This window comes from Mesoplodon bidens, assembly GCF_964165515.1.
Source record: "Mesoplodon bidens genome assembly, chromosome: 13".
In the NCBI taxonomy this organism is placed as follows: domain Eukaryota; kingdom Metazoa; phylum Chordata; class Mammalia; order Artiodactyla; family Ziphiidae; genus Mesoplodon; species Mesoplodon bidens.
Window position 1 is genome coordinate 20,630,927 of NC_138169.1, and position 19,857 is coordinate 20,650,783.

The following is a 19,857-nucleotide window of genomic DNA, read 5'->3' on the forward strand; positions in this document are numbered from 1 at the left end:
TGACAGCTGCTCTGTGAGCCGTGCCGTACACTCATGGTCTCCTCTTACTCTCTGACAAGCCTAAGGGATAAGGCTGGTGTGAGCCCACCTTACAGGTGAGAACAGGGAGGCCCAGAGAAGGGAAGGGACCGTCCAGGGTCTCGTGGGCAGTCAGCAGCAGGCTGAGTCTGGAGCCCAAGCAATCCTGACTTCAACCCCACACCCCTACGCGCTGCCACACCTTTTCAGGTGAAAGTGCTTTATTATTTTCATATCAGTGCATTTTATTTGGAGATTAAACACGATCCTATTAACAGGGGTTCCCTTTGGAAGGCAGGACTGGTGGATGGGTCGGGGTGGTACAGGGCTGATACTTCTGATTTTACACCTTGCAGGTATTCTTGCATTTTTCAAATAAACTATTTTATGTGGAAAAGAGGAAAGGACACGGGAAACAAGGTCAGAACGTGTCTCATCCTCCCCCAATTTGCTCTATGATCTTGGACAGGTTACTTCCTCTTTCTGAGGCTTGATTTTTATTTTCATCTATAAAATGGGGAAAACAAAATGCCAAGTTCACAGAATTGTTTGGTGGTTGGAATGAGATCGCAGCTGGGAATGCACTTTGCAGAGTGTCAGTCACCATCTGAATGTCAGTATTGTTAGCCCGGGCACAGGTAGAGGGCTCTGACTGAGGCCCTAGATGAAACCCCACGGCACCCGAAGCCCACCCCCATCTCTGCCCTTTCTGTCCCAGAAAGTCTTCTCAAAGTCCAGAGGGTCCTTGTTCCCGCAGGGCTGAGTGAGCTGGGTCTGGCCAAAAGGAATGGGTCGTATTCATCAACTCTGGCTGTTTGCTGTCCAAGGTGGACCTCTGGATGCTAGCACCTGTTGCCTGTGTCTGGCACATGGTAGGTGCTCGCTGAATGAATGAATGATCAAATGTGAGTGGGAGAAAGAAATACAGCCCTCACTTATGTCAATGTTCTTATCTGTAAAATGAGGATTAGCCTAAGACCTTCTCCGCCCTAAAATTCAATGATTTAAGCAAAACAAAGCAGATCAACCCCCGGAATGGGAGGGGAAGTCTATTCAGTTCTGGGGGCAGTACCAATGGTCATCAATTAGAGGGTCTTTTGCTTCCCCCGACCCCGCCCAAGGGACATTTGGCCATGTCTGGAGCCATTTCTGATTGTCACACAGGGGGTGGGGGGAGGTTGCTGCTGGCCTGCAGCCAGTGGAGACCAGGGATGCTGCCCAACATCCTGCAATGCACAGGACAGCCCCTCGCCCCACAGCAAAGAACTATCCAGCCCAGATGTAGAAGGCACGGGATGAACTGACATTCTTTGTTTCTGGTTTTTTCTGATGTGCTTTGATGTGGTTTTTCAAGCCTCAAATAGCCTTGTGTTGTTATGGCCGCTAACATGCTGTGTGACCCTGGGCAGCCCATTTTCCCTCTGTGGACCTCAAGTCCTTCCTCTGGGCACTTTCCATCTATAAGAGGTGACATTTTGTTTTTGGTTTTGTCCCTGTGGGGGCCAAGCAAACCCACCAGCGTGGGCTGAGCAAGTCCTTATTGCGGAAGGTGAAGGTACAAGAAAGCACCACTGAATTAGATATGAATATTGTTGAAGAGAACAGTGACTAACATTTTTGTGCTGCCATTTATCAAAAAGATATCCATTGATCCACCTGCCATTCCTACTTCCTCAAAGTAGTCACTTTGACTACTAATTCACGAGTCCAGTGAGAGAAGAGTTATCTTCATCCCCACCGGGAGACTGCATCCCAAAGGGGTTCGATGACTAGTGAATGAAGCAATTCTGTGATTACAAATGTTTGTCTGCTTTCCCTCCTCCTCTCCATCACAAGGCAGCATTTAAACCCTGTTCTTTTCATAACATTTTCTTCACTTAAGAAAGTTTTGAATACTTCTTATGCACATTTTAGAAAATGTCAAAAAGTAGAAGGAAGAAAACACATCACTGAAAGGCCCACCACCCAGAGGCAACCAGGATCACACTTGGGGGCCTCTCCTCCAAGTCAAAAAATGACTCTCTGATTGCGATTTGTCTGAGTTGGTTGTGTCTAGTCATTTGCATCCACACCGTAGAATTTTACGTCCCGCTGTTTTCACAGAACATTACAGCAGAAGCATCGTCCGGCTTCTGTTTGCTCCACTTCTTCTATCCCTTCGTGCCTGTGTGATGTGCTATTGCTTAGAATCCAGGCTGTTCCTGGCCATTCTGCGGGCATTTAAGATACAGACCTTCAGCTTCAGAGCTTGTGCTTTTTCGACTTCAGTGGGATGCTTCCCAGGCTAACCTCCCATCTCCCCATCAACGTTAGAAAAAAGAGAGAGGGAGATGTGTTTCCCCCACAACTTGGGTAGCAGAACAAATGCTCAGTTGCCTTCAACGTTGCTCCATTCTGTCTTGAGAGAGAAAGCAGCATAAGGATGTAATTAAAGCTCTATCTCTTCGGTTTGGTACCGGTATTGGGTTATCGCTGTGCGTCTGCCTTCCTAACTTCGTTTTTTTCTTAATCGAAGTATAGCTGATTTACAATGTTGTGTTAATTTCTGCTGTACAGCAAAGCGATTCAGTTATAAATAGTCTTTTTCATATTCTTTTCCATTACGGTTTATCACAGGATGTTGAATATAGTTCCCTGTGCTATACAGTAGGACCTGTTTTTATGCCTTCCTAACTTCTTGAATGCAGGGACCATGTCCTAGAGTGTTGACTCTCTCATGCTGAGGGTCAACCAGCCAAGAGAGTCAGCACCCAGTGCTTTCACTCATCAGTTGATTGACAGCATTCCAGTGGGGCACTGAGCACCCACGATAAAGGGAGAACCAGCCAGACGTGACTACGATGATTGAAAAAGTTAAGTGCTATGGGAAAGAGGAGTTAATTTAACTCCTCTTGGTCACTGGGGCCCCAGGAAAAGCTGGCCTGTTTGAGCAAGTGAAGTCTCTGGACCTCTGAGGCCATGGAATCCAATTTTGGCTAATTCCCACTGGGATGTGGTTACACATGGCCCTCATTTGGCCAGCGTCCCAGCTGAGAACAAAGGCCGGGTCTCACGGCCTGCGTGCCTTGCAGATCACAGAATATACTCATCTGTCTCTTGAACATGGCCTTCAGTTTGGAGCCAGCCAGCAAGACCCCAGCGTGTGTGAGCTCTGAAGAGTAAGAAGAGGCATCAGGGACAGGGAGATGAATTTACATGGTGCATATTGAGACTCTTCTTGGGAGTCAGGTGTTCAGTGAGAAAGGGCTGACGCAGTCCAGTGGATCCGCTTCCTAAAATGCTTTCTAGCTGCTGAGCTTGGCACCAGTTTTTCCCTGGGGACCCCGGAGGTGGCAGCAGTGATTGGGGGTGGGGGAGGAAGTTGACTACAGGGTCCTCTTTCTTGTATTTCCTTCTGCTTTTCCTGGCTGTGCTGGATCTCAGTGGGCTCGGAGGAGATCCAGATGTGATGGGTCTGGCAGAGGGGACCAGACCCATCCGATCTGTTAAAATTCTTATTTTAACCAGGAACATGTTGGTGTTGGGGGGTGCCATCTAGGGGATTGAAAAACGCTGTAGCCCACCCAGCAGAAACGCAAACAGACCAAGGGTTTAGAGAGAGGGGTTTTGTGGGGAGAGGCCAATTCAAGCTGAGGAGAGGCTGCAAGTGATAATACTCCATATTTCTTGAAGGCTAGCAGCGTGGTCTTTGCCATCAGGAAAACCAAGGTTTGAAACCCAGCTTTGTTGTATGACCTTGGAAAGTTATTTAATATCCCAAAGCCTCCATTTGCCCATCCGTAAAATAGAAATAATAATTTCTAATTAATAAGGGTGAGAAAGCGTGTAGCACATGCCTTTGTGCTACAAAGCATGTAGCCCATGCCTTTGCACATATTCAGCACTCAATAAAATGATCAGAAATAAAATATTATAAATATCACTCTTATTATAGCCAAGGCACGTTGATGTGCTTTATGTCATTTGTAATCTTTTATCACCTTTGACACAACTTGTTCTCCAAGTATTTCTATCTCTCACTCCCTCTTCCACTTCCTCTCTCTCCTCCAGCCCCTTGTGATCAAGGGGGCATTTTTGTGAAAAGACTGGCTGAAACTAATGTAGCCACAGGACCCAACAAAACTCACAAGCTAGTGTCAGGACTGAGGTTGTCACTTGGCCCTTTTTAGCAAGATTAACAACAAGCTCTAAGAATAATTGCCAGTTACCTGATTGTTTCAAAAATCAACAGTCAGAGCTGGAAGGACCCTTAGATTTTATCTAGTCTGGCTGCCCATTTGACACACAGAGAGAAGAGGAAACCCACCCAGTAATGATGGGGAGTAGTGGCCAAGACAGGACCGCTATCCGGGTCCCCCAACCCCTGGTTGCATCCAAGCTCTGTGCATCAAACCACAGCTGGGTCTTGGGAGCCAGGTGTCCTGAACCCTCATCCTCGATTGTTTTTGTCTTATCACCTTCTCACTTGACAGTCTACAAAGATGGTCAATACCAATCATTTGATAAAAGTGACCGTGAGCATAAGAGTCACCGCCTTCAAGCAGCCCACAACTGATCTGATCCTATGAGGTAGATGGAGTGTCTCTACTACACAAAAGAGGCTTAATGGACTTGCCCAGGTTCACGCAGCTAGTAACTGTCAAAGGCAGGATTTGAACCCAGGTCTAACCCCAAAGCCTCCATGCTTCCCACCTTGGACCAGGAAACCTGCCTGGCGCCTGAATGACCTGGATCTGTCCTCAGGTCAGATCTGGCCCCAGTGCCATCGTTGGCCTGGAATGTACACTGGCTTGGTAATCAATGTTACACAACAGGAATATTTGTTGATGCCAGTTGCACACTGTTGCAGTCCAGATAGATTAAGCCACTGCCACTGCCGACTCCATGAAAGTAAAATAGCCTTTCCAACGGCTACGGAAATAAATTTAAATGACAGTGCTGAAGGGACCTGAGACTGGCTGAGTGAGTTGTCTTTCTGTGGAAAATTGACAAGGACAGCTATCAGTCCTTTGTCCCCAGGACGTAATTCCTCTGTATCTCAAGATCTTTATCGGGAACATTCTGACTGCTCCAGCCCCCTGCTGAGGGCACGATTATAATGACAAGAGTATAAAAAACGATGACGGATACAGCAGCGGATACATACCAGGCACTCTGTGGGTGAGGGACCCACATGTACGTACATGTACACATGCTTTCCATAATCAACCTCTTGAATGATGAAAACCCTATGAAATAGGGAACAATAGCCCCATTTTACAGCTGAGGAAGCTGAGGCTCGGAGAGGTAGAGCCATTTGCCAGCTTGCAGTTGGCAGAACTGGGTCTCAGATAAGTAGATACAGCTGTTTTCAGGCATGATTCTGCTAAACAGTAGCCTGGGCCAGCCCTTATTTAAAATTATTAGGTGGTTTTCCTTTCAAGACAAAAATAAATCACAAGGAGTCAACAGGACGTACAAGGCCCACCAGAGACTGGCCCCGACCTCCCTACCTCACCAGCTCTCTCTCTAATCACCCTCCACCTCTGTCCCCTGTTCTCTTTCATTCCTCTTTTGCGCTCACCTCAGCCAGGCCTCGGGTCTTCCCACACCCCTCTGTTCTAAACCTGCCTCATGATTCTGGATCCTCAAATCTTCGTGTGTTTCCCACAAGGTCACTTGTACATTATTTAGTTAAAACAAAAAAAAATCAAACTCCCCCAATCCCAGGATAATATAGCCCTGAGTCAGGGCACACAGCTTAGAGAAGAGACTGGGTTGGTTACAGCCCCACTCATCCTCTTAGTGGGATAGCCTTGTGCAGTGAGCAACCTGCCCAGCTGTACATGGTGGTCCTGCCCCACAGACTGGGTTAGGGGCCTGTCCTCTTAGCACACAAAGCTTTTCTCTTTCTAAGCGTTTATCACATCAAATATGATTATTTCTACTTTCTTATTCCCCCTCCCAGGGCATATGTAACTGGACTGTGAAATTCTTGTGCCCTTGGTTTCTGTATCTCTAATGCTTAGCTCAGGCTGGCCATGATCAACCCCAGTCTCCCTGGTTGGGAAAAGGAAGTAAGAAAGGAAGGGAAGAAGGAAGGAAGGAAAGGAGGCAGCCCCACATTGGTTGATTGGGCTGTACCAGCATCCTAGCAAGCCTTGGGTACCACCTCAGGGAGGCCACCCTCAGCGTCTGCCAGGTGAGGACCTAAAGCCCTTGGCCCCAAGCTAACTGGTGTCCGTTCTCTTTCCAAGATGCGCCACTGGAGGGAGATGCTGGCCCTTCAGGTACTTACTTTCTGCCCTCGGAAGCCCTGGGGAGCAGCAGTCTGAGCCAAGAGACCCCCAAAGAGAGAGTGACCACGGCCCCTCTGAATCCAGCGCAGTCAGGGGACGAGCTTCGCAAGCCAGAGTTGGAAGGAATGGTCCCTTCCGCACCTCAAGACTCCGCAGCCACGTCCATGCTGCTTCCGCTTCCAGAGGAACCCGGCACCAGGCATGCCTTCCCCCCGACGAAGAAGCCGCCTTCGCTCAAGCAGGTGAACTTGACCAGGAAGCAGCTGAGGCCGAAGGCCACCACCGCAGCAGCCGTGCAGAGGGCGGCGTCCCAGCCAGCATCCTCGGGCCTGGGTCTCCTCTCCTCTGCCACAGAGAAGCCCCGCCCACCTGGGGACCAGGACCCCGTGGCCTCCGCAGGGGAGGACACCAACCCACTGTCGCTGTCTTCGGAGGATCCCCTCTGGCTGGAGCAGAAGGAAGGTGCAGTCCCCACGACGCCCGCGCCCCTACAGATCGCCCCCTTCACCTCGCAGCCTCTGGTGGCCCACACGCTCCCCCAGAGCCCCGACCCCGGGGCGCCCGCCATGCCTGAGGAGGCCCACGAGGCTCCCCCAGGGGATGCCAGCCCTATGACCCTGATGGACAAATGTGAGAACGAGCTGACCGGGTCGGCCTCGGAGGAAAGCCAGGAGACCACGACGTCCACCATCATTACCACCACGGTCATCACCACTGAGCAGGCCCCAGGTGTGCAGCCCCCAACCCCTCCAGCCCTCCCAGAACCGCGATGAGGCACCTGCTGTGTGCAGGGCATGGGAGAGGGGGGCCGGGGAGGTCCATGTCCCACCTTTGGTTACCATCTATGGAGCCCTAGCTATGAGCTTGACCCTGTGGCCCAGAATTAAAATCCCTGTTTTAGAGATGAGACCCCTGAGACCATAAGACATCGAGTACCCTGCCCAATGCCACACAGCTAAACAGCAGGATTCAAAACCTTTCATCCTGGAACAGGATCCTTTTGTCTACCTAGAAGGCCCTAGCCTTTCAAGGTGCTTTTGCTTTTACCGTTACATGAACTTGATAAAATGCACGTCTGTGTTCCAGTCTTTCTTCTGTCTTTTTTTCCATCTTCAAACACAGAGGAGAGACATCAGCTGTCAATCATACATTGATTTTGGACAAATGCAATGTGACCGCTTGGGAAAGAGTATGAGCTCTAGGTTTGACTCCTGCTCGCTGTGTGAGCTTGGCCCAGATGCGCACCCTCTCTGAGCTCTGCTTTACTTATCTCTGAGATAAGAATGAAATATCAGTCCCTTCAAGGATGAATGGGGTCACCCCTGTAGACCGATGAGGTGCCTAGCAGCATGTAGTAAGTTATCATTCTGTGTCAGATGCTGCTATTTGATTATCATGTTGATTCTGGAGCTGAAGGAGAATGAACAGCAGTGGGAGGAGTGGGGACAGGAGAACACAGGTGTCCTCGGAGGCCCAGATCCAGCCCGCAGCCCATCTGAGAGATGACATCTGAGCTGTTCTCTGTGTCCTAATGACAGTGCTTTCCTCCAGCTCTCTGCAGTGTGAGTTTCTCCGATCCTGAAGGGTACATCGACTCCAGTGATTACCCACCGCTGCCCCTCAACAACTTCCTGGAGTGCACGTACAACGTGACAGTGTACACTGGCTATGGGGTGGAGCTCCAGGTAACCCCTGAAAGGTGCCCTGCAGTGGCTGCCTCTTCCAGCAGGAAGTCTCTGAAGGATTGTCTGAGTCAGGCTTGTTTTTATCATCCTAACCAGTATGGTTCTGGCTTTGCCCTATGGGGCAATTTAAGCTGGGCTTTGGTGGATGAATAGGAGTTCCCAACTCAGGGCACAGCTGAAATAGCTTGACACACATGGAGGGAAGGGGATGTGTTGATAAATTGTGAATCATTACACCCAGAAGGAAAGTCCTCTGATATCCTGCTTATTAAACACACACATAGTCATGGAAGCCCCATGTGGCTCATTTGATTCATAAATTTTTGGCTGCAAACTAAGAATGGAAAAGCAGGGTGGCATAGTGCTCAAACATCTGGGTTTTAAGTCGCAGCTCTACCAGTTAATGCTATATGACTTTGGGTAAGGGGCTCCAGCTCTCTGAGCCTCAGTTTCCCCATCAGTAAAACAGATGAATATGTTGCTACTTTACAGAGTTTCAGGGAGGAATAAATATGACAGTGCACAGAGAGCATTCATCCAGAGCCTAAGGGAGAGAGAGCGGGCACTCAATGCATGTTACCAATTATCCCCACCCTAGTTCCAGGCCATCCCCAACTGACCTCCCCATCTTTAGAAGCACTTTTTGATATGAAGTAAGATGACATGCCAGGAAGTGGTGAACTGTCCAGTTCACTGTCCCACAGAAGAAAGGGTGGAAGTGAAGCCAGAAAGCCACCAGAAGATTTTAAGCAGAGTCAGTTGTATGACATAAGCAGAACTTTACTTTAGGAAGGTTTTCTGATTGTATAGGAAGGATGACAGGTAAGCCTCTCGGCAGAACTTGTGTCCAGAGCTTAGCACAGCATGTGGCACATGGTAGGTACTTCGTAAATGTTCATGGAATTAACCTGGAGAAAAGTTGCCATCCAGCTGATTCTGGCACTTGATGAACACTTTCCTCCACTTGAATAGACCCACTCTGTCTAATACTGTGTGGAGCTTTTTATCAGGCACAGTAGAATTCCTTCGTTAGCACCTACTCTGTACCAGTCACAGCAGTGGGGGACAGGATGGTGTGTAAAACTGATGCAGTGCCTGCCCTAAAGGAGTCTGCCGTTTTGTGATTGAGATAGACACACGTGGAAGACATTGGGATGCTTCTCCCAATGGTCTGTAGTAGATGTTCATAGTGGATGTTGTGGAATCACAGTGGAGAGACAGGCAGGCTCCTTGGCAGTTAGGGAAGGTTTCACGGAGAAGGGTAATTTTAGTGGGGCTTTGACGAATGAGTAGGCGTTCATCAAAGAGAAAAGAGAGTAACGTGTATGGCCTGAAAGAGGAAAGGCTTGTCAGTAATGCCTGCCTTGCTTACACAAGAGGCAAGGGTCTGGGGCCCCAGGCCCCACTAAGAGAAGCAGAAATATTCATATTGGGAACTGGGGACTGACTAAGGTCCCCACCCCAGCCCCGCTCCATTTGTTCAGCATCCTTGTCTGCGAGTAAAGTATCTCCCTTCTTTTTCTCCCAAGCCTGGAAAGTGGATTTGGCAAACCAAGTACATGGGGCTTTGAGGAGCCTCTGCCATTGAAGCCCCCATTGAGGAGGAAAAGAAAGTGGGCCTGAGAAAGCCCTAGAGATGAGGCCCCCCACGCCCTCACCAGTTTATGCAGAAGGGCAAGAGTGTATTCAGTCAGTCTATAAAGATTATTGAGCACGTACTATGTGCCAGGCACGATTTTAGGCCCTGGGGACCCTGAGCAGCATGGAAAGTTTCCTGCCTCCCTGGAGCTTACCTTCTGGTGAAATGCCTTCTGTCTCCCTGGAGATGGGACCTCAGGCACAAGCTGATCAAACCCCTGCCCCCACCTGCCAGCTCCAGAAGACTCTGTCTCGGCTGCCAGCATCCAGAAGCCTCTTTCATGGGACTCAGATAAGGGGGCTAACAGATGCCCTGTCTCAAACACGACTCAGATTCTGTCTACCCCTACCTGTCTCCAGGTGAAGAGTGTGAACCTGTCCGAGGGGGAGCTGCTTTCCATCCGTGGGGTGGACGGCCCCTCCCTGACCATTCTGGCGAACCACACCCTCCTGGTAGAGGGGCAGGTGATCCGAAGCCCCACCAACACCATCTCCGTCTACTTCCGGACCTTCCAGGACGATGGCCTTGGGACCTTCCAGCTGCACTACCAGGGTAAGATCAGGCTGAGGCTGTTGAGATGTAGCTTTTGTCTCCCTTTCTCTCTGGAGCCAAGGATTCTCACCCTTTTTGTGCCAGGGACCCTCTCTGGCAGTTTGGTAACACTGTGAACCCCTTCTTAGATTTGTGTTTTTAAGAGCATAAAATATATACAATTCAAAAGGAAGCCATTCATATTTAATAGCAGTTGTCAAAATACTGTTTTCATCTGTGATATCATCTATGTGCTTCTTTATTAACACATTAAATATTTCCCATTGGCTCTGATAATTACTGTAATTCCAAAGGAGCATAAGAAATATGTCAAGATATTCATTTTGATATGAAAATATCTATGATTTCTCTTGGTGACAAAGTCACATGTTCTGTGACTATGTTACAGATTGTTGCCTACATCTGTGATTGAAGGAGGTATCATTGTTAAGTAAAAGGTTAATGAAGAATGAGCAAGCCCCTTTTTCCCATTCAAGTTCATGTCTCCTGAATCTGACACACAAATCCCATGAGAGTCCGTGGGTTTCTGGGAAAGAGCCTCTGCTACTGGAGTCCTTCTCTCTTTTTTCTTCTTCTCCACTGTTTCTTTCTTTCCTTTTTGTCTGTTTCTAGTCTCCTCTCTTTTGTTTTCTGTTCACCTTTCTCCTCTCTTCTCCTCCCTCTTTTCTTGCTTCCTCCATATCTTTCTTTCCTCCCCTCCCTCTGTTCATTCCCACCCCCATTCTCTCTTCCTTCTCTCTCTCATTTCAATGTCATCCCATTTTCCCCACCTCCTGGGCGGTTCCCAAGACCTCCGGTTACTTCCCTTACCAGGAGCTCCCCCTGGCTCCTTGCCAAGTATATGACGGGGAAGGGGAGCCCTTAGCCACACCTTGGGAGATGGAAAGCCATTCACATTTACGTCACATTGACTGAATGTCTGGAAAAACAATTCATTAAAAAATTTCCCCTTGGATGTTTCTGAAACAGATGGGCGACTGTATACAGGAGTGTCCATTTCCTTACACCTTCTCAATATGCAGCCTACCGTCTGTTATCTTTGTTAATTAAAAAATGGAAAAAATAGCTCATTGAGCCATGAGCTTGAATTTAGTCTTCCTCATAGTAACTGGGAATGCAGATATCCTAGGCTGCAGGAGAGGTCAGACCGTAGTCTAGTGGTGGAGCTAGGATGGATTCAGCACCCTCTTAGGAAAATGAAACTCAAGGAGCTCAGCGTGGTCACGTACACCCTTCTACCACCCCATCCAGTGAGCTCTGTGCACCAGATATTGGGCTAAGGAGGCCCTTCTTTGGCATTTCACCTGTAATCCTTACCGCCACCTGTGAAACAGGGACGATCACAGAGAGGAGAGTGAAGCTCAGGGCACTGTGTCACTTTCTCAAGGTCACACAGTTTCTGAGCGATGGAGTAAGAGAATGTAAACTCACATCCATCTCCCTCAGAGCCCAAGCCCTTACCTCCCAGGACAGTTGTTTCCAAGCTTTCATATCTTGGGCATTTCCTGAAGAACTGGTTATTCTAACTCTGGTCCAAGAGCCTGCATTTTCATCAGACACCTAAGCTGTTCGTGCAGGTGAGCCTGCAGGTGAGCCTAACCTACCTGGGTGATCCTGTCCCTCCTGTGCTCAAGGAGAAGGCCATTCTGTCTCCAGGGAGAGATGGGAACACATTTGTCACCCCAAACCTGCCGTCTATGGTTAGGCAGGGTGGGGAGCTTTGAGCCTAGAAAAAAGTGCTCATCTGGCAGTCTCAGCACCACGTGATCAACTCGAGTCACAAAAATACCCTCCTCCAGCACTCCAGGGTCCTCAGGGGCCTCATCTTTTCTCCTCAGCAAAAATTGACTCCCAGGATGTGGGTCATGTTCTTTGTCTCCCCCTCTGAGAGATGACTGTCTGCCCCTGCATTTCTTCCCAGCCTTCATGCTGAGCTGCAATTTTCCCCGCCGGCCCGACTACGGGGATGTCATGGTGATGGACCTGCACTCAGGTGGGGTGGCCCACTTCCACTGCCACCTGGGTTACGAGCTCCAGGGTGCCAAGACGCTGACGTGCATCAATGCCTCCAAGCCCCACTGGAGCAGCCAGGAACCCATCTGCTCAGGTACATGCCAGCCTCAGCCAGACCAAACACGGATGGTCCACTTAAGAGGGGAGAGACCAGCCCCCAGGGTATTAAGATTGACCTTAGGGAAGAGATTCCTCCAAATACAGATGGCTACTGCCATTTAAAGTTTTGTTATATGATAAAATTGACCTTTAGTGATACTTAGTACATTCACAATATTGTGCAACCATCACCACTATCTTTATCACCCCCAAAAGGACACCCTGGACCCAGTAGCAGTCACTCCCCATTCTTCCCTGTCCCCAGCCCCTGGAAACCACCAATATGCTTTCTGTCTCTATAGATTTGCCTATTCTGGACATTTCATATACATGGGATCGTACAATATGTAATCTTTTGTATCTGGCTTCTTTCACTTAGCGTAGTGTTTTCAGGGTTCATCCACGTTGTAACGTCTGTCAGAACTTCATTCCTTTTTATGACTGAATAATATTCCATGATACGAATAGGCCACATTTCATCTGTTCATTCGTTGGTGGACATTTGAATTGTTTCCACTTTGGGGGTATTAGGAATAATGCTGCTATAAATGTCTGTATGCAAGTTTTTATGTTTTCATTTCTCTGGGGTATATACCCCAAAGTGGAATTGCTGGGTTATATGGTAATACCACGTTTAACTTTTGAAGGAACCGTCAAACTGTTTTCCACAACGGCTGCACCATTTTACTTTCCCACCAGCCATGTATGAAAGTACCAGTTTCTCCACATCCTCACCAGCACTTATTTTCCATGTCTTCTTTTTATTATTATAGCCATATAATAATGTGGGTGTGAAGGTATCTTACTGTGATTTTGATTTGCATTTTCCTAATGGCTAGTGACATTAGTATCTTTTCATATGCTTGTTGACCATTTGTATATCTTCTAGGAGAAATGTCTATTCAACTCCTTTGCCCATTTTTAAAATTTGGTTGTTTGTCTTTTTCTTGAGTTGTAGGAGTTCTTTATATATTCTGGATACTAGACCCTTACCAGATATATGATTTGAAAATATTTTCTCCCACTCTGTGGGTTGTCTTTTCACTTCTTGATAGTGTCCTTAATTTTGACAAAGTCTAATTTGTGTAATTTTTGTTTGTTGCTTGTGCTTTGGATATGACAGCTGCCATATTTTGAGCCCAGTCCATATGCCAGGGCTCTGATAAATCCTCACAGCAATCCTACATGGTGGGAACAATTATCCCCATTTTACAGATGAGGAAACTGAGGCCCATGGAGGTGAAGTTTCTCCCTCAAAGTCACCAGATAGAAATTGAACTGAGTCCAGAACCCTTCTCTCCCGAGCTCTTTTCCTTACACCTTCACTGTTCAAAGTGCAATCTGCAGACCAGTGAGTTTATTAGAAATACACAATCCCAAGCCCCATACAAAACCAAGCGAATCAAAATCTACATTTAAAATGCTCCTTTTGTGGGTCATGTGCGCATTATAGATTGAGAAGCACTCTGTACCACACTCTGTCTGCCCCAGTGGCCATAACCTTGACCATCCTCAGTTATCAAGAGAGCAAATCTCTATTAGATTCTCAAAAGTCCTGATCATGGCCAGGAAAGTGTAGGCTGCCCACATTAACTGAGCACCTACTCTGTGCCAGGCCATGAGTCATGTACAAGGAGACTACTGGGAATAAGAAAATATCACTCCTGCCCTCCAGGCATTCATATAGTCAGTAGAATTCAAAATGCAAATGAGAGCTGATGATAAATTCTCAGATTTAATTGTTGCAGTATCATTCCCCCAAGGCTCTTCAGAATTTTTTTTTTTAACAAAGAAGAAAAATTCAAACCATAGGGCAGTTGGTCTCCAGGCCTCCCTCACGTTAATTTTTATCTATGTATGAAATCAGAGAGGAATTAAGCCTCAATTTGTGCTAAGAAAGACGGATGGGGAGCCGCGGCTGGCAAATTGATACCAGCCATCAGTCGGCTTAATAAGGCAAGGAATGGGAGCAGAGAGGCCGCAAATGAGCGGCAGCTCGGGGGGGACAGGTGGCCGGCGCCCCCCACCAGGGACAGTGTCCTCCATCTCCTCGGCTCCTGAGCTATGGGACAGTAATGCTGGCTACATTTTGAGCACCTACTCTGTGCCAGGGACAACGCCAAGCCCTCTACATGCAGTGTTTCATTGACTTAACCACCACAGTCCCAGAAAGAGGGTGGAATTATTATTAACATTTTACAGTGACCTAGAGGTTCAGAGAGCTTCAATGGCTCGTCCTAGATCCACAGCAGATAAGTGGCGCTGGCCAGATTTGAACCTTCACTTTTGGATGGGGATTCAGGAGAGGTAGCTGGAGAGCCTGCGTCCCAGTGCTCTGTCCGTGGTCCTGAAAGAACTACTGTACAAGACTTCTTGGTAGTACCTTTGCTGTAGGTCACAGCAGAGTCCAGAGCAGAGAAGGGAGCTATCTGCCTTTCTCATCAGTGCACGTCACTGATGCATGACTGCATTAGTCATGCAGTCATTCAGCAAATATTTAATGAGAACCAAATATCTCCTAAAAATAAGACTACCTCCCCACATTTGTATGACTCTTTCTAGTTCACAAATCACTTTTTAATATTTATTAAACTTTTATGATAAAAGTAATACATGGCTCTGGTTAAAAAAAAAAAAAATTCCAAGAAAGTGTTGAAGACTGTAGCAAATCACTTTTATATTCCTGGTCTCAATTGATCCTTGCATATAGCTCATTGAAATAGATATAGTGGACCATTTTCTAGCTTCTTTTTTCCCACTTACAATATAGTGAATATTTTCCTATGTTCTCAAGTTCTTTGAGAACATGGTTCTTAAAAACTGTATGAATGACATGCATTTATTTCACCAAGCATCTGTACGCGGACATTCATGTTCTTTCTCGTTTTTTGCTCTTAGAGGCAATCTGGCAGTGAACATCCTCATTCATAGATTTTTGTGAAACTCTCTAAATCTTTTCTTAAGGTAAATTCCCAGAACCTTCATTACTAGGTCAAAGTGTTTGAACATATTTTCCAGATTTTTCATCAAATCGCCCTCCTGAAAGGCCACAGCAACTTGCATTCTAACCACTCCTGAATGAGAGTGACCATTTCCCATCACTGGAGATAGCTTCCCAGTTTATTGCTGCTTTTTATCTTGACCAATTAGGTGGATAAAGATAGAATATAGGGCCTCCCTGGTGGCGCAGTGGTTGAGAGTCCGCCTGCCGATGCAGGGGATACGGGTTCGTGTCCCGGTCTGGGAGGATCCCATATGCCGCGGAGCGGCTGGGCCCGTGAGCCGTGGCCGCTGGGCCTGCGCGTCCGGAGCCTGTGCTCCGCAACGGGAGAGGCCACAACAGTGAGAGGCCCGCATACCACAAAAAGAAAAAAAAAAAAAAAAAAAAAAAAAAAAAAAAAAAAAAAAAAAAAAAAGATAGAATATAGTTTAGATTTGCATTTCTTTTATTACCAGTGAGGCTGTATTTTTTGAGTGCTTACTAAGTAATATAAGTATATTTCTTCTTTTGAGAACTGCCTATTTATGTCCTTCTTAATTACCATTTTGTAATTAGGAATCAGGGCGCAGCCAGCGCATGGAAGAATCCTTAAATCACAGCCATTCATTCCCCACTGTGGAACGCACATGGCAATGGTTCTAATCATGGAATTAGACCTCCTGTCAAACAGGATGAACCTCTCTCAGGAGGATGGGACTTTTCCCATGGTTTCTCTCTTCCCCAGCCTATTTCCTCCCATGAAGGGGTGGGGAGTGGGGAAGGATGAAACCCTCACTTCCTCTCTCTCTCTCTGTCTCTCTCTGCATCCTCTCACTGCCCACCCACCCCTACTCTCTGACCCCAGCCCCTTGTGGAGGGGCTGTGCACAACGCCACCATCGGCCGCGTCCTGTCCCCAAGTCACTCTGGAAATGCCAATGGGAGCCAGTTCTGTATGTGGACAATTGAAGCTCCAGAGGGCCAGAAGCTGCATCTGCACTTTGAGAGGCTGTCACTGCACGAGAAGGACAGGTAAAACTCTGAGGGTCCCCAGCCAGCCTCATTCCTTCCCAGAGTGTTAGAACGTGGCTTGGGATTTGGAGTCTTGAAAGGACTAAAATGCTGCCTCATGGACGTCAAGAAAGGAAGAGCTGGGGAGGGTGGCAAGGATATTAGAGACCATCATCTTCGATCTCTTCCTCTTACACATAAGGAAACTAGGACATACAGAGGGGAAGGGGCTTACCCTAGTCACACAGCAGGGTAGGGGGAGACGCAAGAAGGGAATCCAGTTCCCCCACCTCGAACTGCCTCATCCCTTCTCCTGCACATCCCTTTTTGCAATTGAAGAAGGAGGGAGTGTTTACTGAGCATCTGCTCTGTGCCCAGTCATGTATTAGGCTCCATAGAGAACAGGAGAGAAGTAGGAAACATTGGTTCCTGGCAGTTGAGATGGAAAAACCAGACTTATGTACCAGAAGGAACTAGAGAAGATACAAGACAACATCTAACCAAGAGTATGTCTGTAGATGCTAAGTTATATGCACAGAATCCAGAACCTGAAAACTCTGAGAACTTATTCTAGAATATTCTGGAATGTTCTAGAAAATTAGGGTCTTAGCTGCTTAGACTTGCTGTCTTAGGTTGAGTTCCCTTGGAAACAGACAGAGTGACAAAGATGTGAGAGAAAGTGGTTTGTTTGGGAGCTGATCTTAGAAAGCACCAGGAAAATAAGCAGAGAAGGAAAGGGAGTAGATACAGTATGTATCAGTAGGCAGGTGACTGCAGAGACAACTGGGTCTCTATCTACTGCGGGCCTCCAGGAAGCTGTGTTGAGCAGGGCTCAGAGCGTTCCTATCGGAGGGTGAGGGAGCTGGGTATTTATCCACCCCCACCATCCATGTTGGAGGAGGTGTGCTCCTGGACACACTGATTCCCCAGCACTGCCTGCCACCCTTGGAGCTGGCTGGTTCTCAGAGACTCTGGAAACCATCCGAAAATAGGTGAGGAATGGTGCTGAGGGGATGTGGGTAGGGCACCGACAGCATGTCAGCACCTTAGAATTCTGGAATCTGTCCGATGTTGATCTTAGAATTATATAGTGTCTTGGCTTCTTTGAAGCTTCAAACCTAGACCATTAACCTCTAGGAAAGGATTCTGAGAGAAAATACCAGAAAACTAAATAAGTTACCCAACTCTGGAGTCTACTTCCTTCCAAGTCGTCCAGCCTTATCCTGAACAACTCCATATCAATAAATCACTGCTTTAAAGTACAAGATGTGGGGCTTCCCTGGTGGCACAGTGGCTAAGAATCCGCCTGCCAGTGCAGGGGACACGGGTTCGAGCCCTGGTCCGGGAGGATCCCACATGCTGTGGAGCGACTAAGCACGTGCGCCCCAACTGCTGAGCCTGCGCTCTAGAGCCCACGAGCCACAACTACTGAGCCTGCCTGCCACAACTACTGAAGCCCACACGCCTAGAGCCTGTGCTCCACAACAAGAGAAGCCACTGCAATGAGAAGCTCGCGCACCACAACGAAGAGTAGCCCCTGCTCACCACAACTAGAGAAAGCCTGCACGCAGCAATGAAGACCCTAAATTAATTAATTAATTAATTTTAAAAAGAGAAGAAATGGGACCTGATCTAAACCTTGGAAAGAGATTCGATCAGGGAACCCAAAGTACAGTGAGTGGGTAGAGTAGCCTAAGCAGGGAGAGTAGGAGTGGTGGATGGGCAAAGATTAGAGGTAAATGGGGATCATCTTCTGAAGGGCTTTGGATACCAGGCTGCCTCTATAAGCTATAGATAGCCATGGAAGGATTTTGAGTAGAGGAGAGAAATGAAGAAAGATTTTAAAGATGGTTTCCCCCCAAAATGAAGTCTTCCTAAACTCCAGTCCCATAGTATGCAGCACAGAAGGTGGGTTCTCTGGTCAAACATGTTTGGGAGACAATATATACACAGTCTCTGTCTTGGAAGGTGCTAATGCACATTAGCTGGCAAAGGCACTGACAAGTCCTGCAAGGGAAAAAATGTTTAATTTTTATTTAACCTGGCATTTCCCAAACCCATTTGACCATAGACTATGTATAGATTTTTATTACTATTTTAGACATTCTAGAGAACATAAGTAGAAAATTGCTGTTTTTGAAAGATTAATTGACTAGAGATTTTGAGATCCTGAGAGTTTGCTCTAGAGCAAAAGGCATTGGTTTTCTGAAAGAGGAGTCCTGGGGCATGGCCCCCAAGAGACAACAAAATCAGCAGGGATCAGAAGATTGTGAAGAGGCCCCTCCCCACTCTCGGAATGGCCCTTGGCCTCTACCTCAGCCCCCTCCTCATCCCAGCCACAGTGGACACATGGCAAAATGAACAGACTGTGACTCTAACATTTATGCATTTTGGTGACATTAGAAATTCATATGATAAACCCTTTTTATGGGTCACAGTAAAAAAAAAAAAAAAAAAAAAAAAACCTCAAAGGATTAAAAATGCCTGTTTATGAGTCCAGAAAAATAAGTGATCCAATTTGTGTACTGGTTTCTTCCCCATTTTTGCGTAACTTTTTTTTTTTTTTTTTTTTTTTGCGGTATGTGGGCCTCTCATTGTTGTGGCCTCTCCCGTTGCGAAGCACAGGCTCCGGACGCGCAGGCTCAGCAGCCATGGCTCACGGGCCCAGCCGCTCCGCGGCATGTGGGATCTTCCCAGACCGGGGCACGAACCCGTGTCCCCTGCATCGGCAGGCGGACTCTCAACCACTGCGCCACCAGGGAAGCCCCTTGCGTAACTTTTAAAAAAAATACCAAGGCTAGCAAAGAGCCAAGTGCCAAAGGTTGTATTTTTCTTTCTTAATTTATTTCTTTATTTCTTTATTTGGGGCTGTGTTGGGTCTTCATTGCTGCGTGCGGGCTTTCTCTAGTTGCGATGAGCGTGGGCTTTCTCTACTCTTCCTTGCAGTTCACAGGCTTCTCATTGTGGTGGCTTCTCTTGTTGTGGAGCATGGGCTCTAGGCGCACGGGCTTCAGTAGTTGTGGCACGTGGACTCAGTAGTTGTGGCTCACGGGCTCTAGAGCGCAGGCTCAGTAGTTGTGGCACACAGGCTTAGCTGCTCTGCGGCATGTGGGATCTTCCCAGACCAGGGCTCGAACCCATGTCCTTTGCATTGGCAGGCGGATTCTTAGCCACTGTGCCACCAGGGAAGTCCCCAAAGGGTTTTAATAACAGTAGAAATGAATACCAACGTTTTGTCTGATGCCTTTCATTTTTCAGGACACTTTACCATGTTGTACTCTCACAGTCCCCCTGTAAGATAGGTAGGAAAGACATTGTGATCCCTCTTTTCAAGGTTGTGGATTCTGAGGCACAAGATGTGTTGAGACTTCTGTAAGCTCAGTGGGTAGGGAACTGGGAACTAGAAATTGGGACTCCTGACTCCAGGCACGGTGGTCTTAGGAGATAAAAATCAGTGACAAAGTCTAGTAGGGGTCCAATGCTTGGTCATTTGACCTGCATACCTACTCTTCCCTGCGCACTTTATATCCATGGTCTCTAATCCCCACACTCTGGTGTAGGTGTGCTTGTACCCATTTTACAG

At 47.5% G+C, this 19,857-nt stretch overlaps 1 protein-coding gene across 1 annotated transcript in view; it reads left to right on the forward strand.

Moving 5' to 3' along the window:
- Positions 1–19,857, forward strand: part of SEZ6L (seizure related 6 homolog like) — a gene marked incomplete at its 5' end in the record, with an annotated part of 201,064 nt that overhangs the window by 118,015 nt on the left and 63,192 nt on the right. Inside the window, 5 exons of the mRNA XM_081252580.1 lie at positions 6,255–7,025; positions 7,848–7,981; positions 9,980–10,172; positions 12,094–12,279; positions 16,130–16,295. Of these exons, the coding sequence (XP_081108706.1) occupies positions 6,255–7,025; positions 7,848–7,981; positions 9,980–10,172; positions 12,094–12,279; positions 16,130–16,295 (1,450 nt within the window). The remainder of the gene's footprint in view (positions 1–6,254; positions 7,026–7,847; positions 7,982–9,979; positions 10,173–12,093; positions 12,280–16,129; positions 16,296–19,857) is intronic.